Below are 3,161 nucleotides of genomic sequence, written 5' to 3' on the forward strand. Positions count from 1 at the left end.
TGAGGGGGGGTCTGTGGGGGGGTCTGTGGGGGGGTACTAAGAAAGCTAATAAAGCTAGTGTGTGTGTATGAGTGTGTGTGACACAAAAGACAGAGAAGAGGAGGTGTCTGTTTGGTCAGACTGGAATGTTGTGAAGTGGTCGTCACTGACACTGGTCACCAGAGGTCAAGGGTCGTGGCAGCACAAACAGAGACAAAGAAGTCTCAGTCACAGAGAATAAAAACCTCACACGGCCTGGATTGTCTTCGTTTCCTGGGCTGTGAACCCACAACAATCTGTCGGTACGAGACGTATCACGATACTGTGACAACGACACAACAATACAACAATACAACGATACAACGACACGGCGATACAACGACACGACGACATGACGACACAACGATACAACAATACAACGACACAACGACACGATGATACAACAACACAACAACACAACGATACAACAATACAACAATACAACGACACGACGACACAACGATACAACAATACAACGATACAACGACACGACGACACAACGATACAACAATACAACGACACGAAGACACAACGACACAACGATACAACGACACAACAACACAACGACACGACGACACGACGACACGACGACAACGATACAATGACACGACGATACAATGACACGACGATACAACGACACGACGATACAACGACCCGGCGATACAATGACACAACAACAATACAACGACACGAAGACACAACGACACAACGATACAACGACACAACGACACGACGACAACGATACAACGACACGACGATACAACGACACGGCGATACAATGACACCATATACTGTGATACTACAGTCAGGACCACACACTGAGGCGATACACTGAGAAGTGTGACCAACACTGTCTCTTTTCTCCAGTGGACACTTCTGTCCACAGAGCAGGGACAAAGAGACAGAGGAGCGCCACCCTGTGGCTCTGAGCCCACTCACTTTAGGGATTATTAAAGAACGCAGACAGACTTCAGATGTGAAGTTTGAAGTATCGCAGCTCCTCCTGTGAGAACCACACTCTGCTCATTATCACCTTCAACCATCCACCGTCTAATTTCACACTCCTGGACCTCCACGTGCGCCCGGGGCACGGCCACATATTGGGTGCAGTCTTGCACACAGATACCTGCAGCTGCTGTTTTCACACCTCCAAATGTGAACTAAAGAGACACACACTCATCACAGTGCCACTCCCACACACACATACACAGCCATCTATTCCTGTCAGGACGCTGCGTGTAAGCAGGTCAATGAGGAGCTGACACTGAAGAACATCCATCCATCCATCCACCCATTTTCATCCGCTTATCCGTTACCAGGTCACAGGGGCAGCAGTCTCCACCCACATCACATTGCACCGTACCAACCCCCCTGAACCTTCCTGCAGGTGGTGAGTCCACTGGAAGGTACCAACCGCCCTAACAGAGATTTGAACTTGCCCAGGAGGTGAACCCTGGGGTTCCACACCAATGACAGAGACATTGGCTCTGGGCCAAAGCACCACCACTGAAGAACAGAGTAAATTAATATCATCAACTGATTCCACCAACATCCTGAGGAACCTGTCCGTCAGCTCCAGACTCCCAGACTCTTGGGGATTTCTTGTTAACAGCAGATGTGCTGCAGCAGGCTGCCCCTTGGAGGCGCCAGGTATGTGGTTCCTCTGAGAATCGAACCCAGGACTACCTGCCCTGAGTGAGGCAGCTGTGCTAACCGCTACACGTCATCTGTCTGTCAGCTGACCAAACATGTTGACAGATTAGTGACCCGATGATCTTCAAATATTAACCATCAGACAGGGAGGCGGGACTTAAACTGCCAAGTCTGGAATCGAACCCACAACAACACAACACAGTACTGAACCTGACAGTGATCATACTTTTTAGGGGAAATCAGAGTATCTATTATCTAAAGTGGTAATATTTGAACACTGTAGTGTTGTTGTTGTTGTAGCGTTGTTGTAGCGTTGTTGTGGTGTTGTTGTAGCGTTGTTGTGGTGTTGTTGTGGTGTTGTTGTAGTTGGTAGTTGTAGTTGTTGTGGTGTTGTTGTCAGATGTTGTGAGATGTTGTCGTCCACAGAGACAGACTGGGACGTGAGCAGTGTGAGATAAACCACAGTAACAGTGGACGTGGACTCACGACTTCTTGGGGTGTACGGCTCCCGTCCTGCGGCAGTCGTAGAGGACGAAGCTCCCAGAAACCACGGCCGTGCCGTTGACTTTGATCGCCATAGAAACGGTCAGATGATCTGGAGGAACAATGGGATGTAAACAGAGCTGCGATAGCATCACTTTCATAAGTCAAAACAAGACCCGGAGATTTGGTCCTGGTCCCAAAAACAAGAGCGGGAAATTAGTTTTTTTTCAGTCACTGTGTCACGACTGAGAGATGAGTCGATGATCAGGAAGAAAAAAAAACAAACACAAACTGGACCAAAACTAGGTTCAGTTTGAAGCCTGGTCTTTCTGGACCGGCTCACCTGTGCCGGGGGGGATCGGTGGGAAGAGTTCTGGAGGGAGCAGAGGACAGGTCTGGATCTGGGTGGGACCGGAGTCCAGATGAACTGTGGCCACCGTGGAGACCCCTGGCCCGTATTCACACTCCACACGGGAGCCCACCAAGTCAGGGACGCTGCCGTTCATCAGGATGCCCACGTTCTACAAACACAGGAAGACAGAGGTGGGACGTGAACCTGACTGGACCAGGGTGGACACTAGGAGTGTGTGTTGGCAAATCTGTCCACACGTGACGTATCACCGTACGATAGGGCAACGATACCATATAAAACAATACTACAGGGACGACAAGAGATACAATGTAACTGTAGTTACAGTGTCATCACAGTGAAGACACCACACACACGTGTGTGTATATATGTGTGTGTGTGTGTAGATGCAGGATATAGATCCTAACCCACAGGAAGACTTCTGGTGAATTCATGTTGATGTAAGAGACGAACGTGGGCTCAGACACAGGAAACGCTGGTCTCTGCAGCAGATTGTACGGTGTTACAGTCACACGGAGGTGAAGAAGTCGACTGACAGATGACGCCACACTGACACCACCAAACCTCAGATTAGACCATTCCAGTGAGAGAGGGAAAATGGAGCAGAGGTGTAGGTGGGGGGGTGGAGCTGGAGGTG

General features: G+C 49.5%; 1 protein-coding gene across 1 annotated transcript in view; it reads right to left on the minus strand.

Annotated features, from left to right (window-relative positions):
• The window catches only part of plxnd1 (plexin D1), a 58,247-nt gene that overhangs the window by 28,630 nt on the left and 26,456 nt on the right, over positions 1-3,161 (minus strand). Inside the window, exons 6-7 of the mRNA XM_025059168.1 lie at positions 2,498-2,675; positions 2,158-2,266 (exon numbers count right to left, since the gene is read on the minus strand). Of these exons, the coding sequence (XP_024914936.1) occupies positions 2,158-2,266; positions 2,498-2,675 (287 nt within the window). The remainder of the gene's footprint in view (positions 1-2,157; positions 2,267-2,497; positions 2,676-3,161) is intronic.

Source organism: Cynoglossus semilaevis, chromosome 10 (genome assembly GCF_000523025.1).
Source record: "Cynoglossus semilaevis isolate Cse_v1.0 chromosome 10, Cse_v1.0, whole genome shotgun sequence".
Taxonomy (NCBI): Eukaryota; Metazoa; Chordata; class Actinopteri; order Pleuronectiformes; family Cynoglossidae; genus Cynoglossus; species Cynoglossus semilaevis.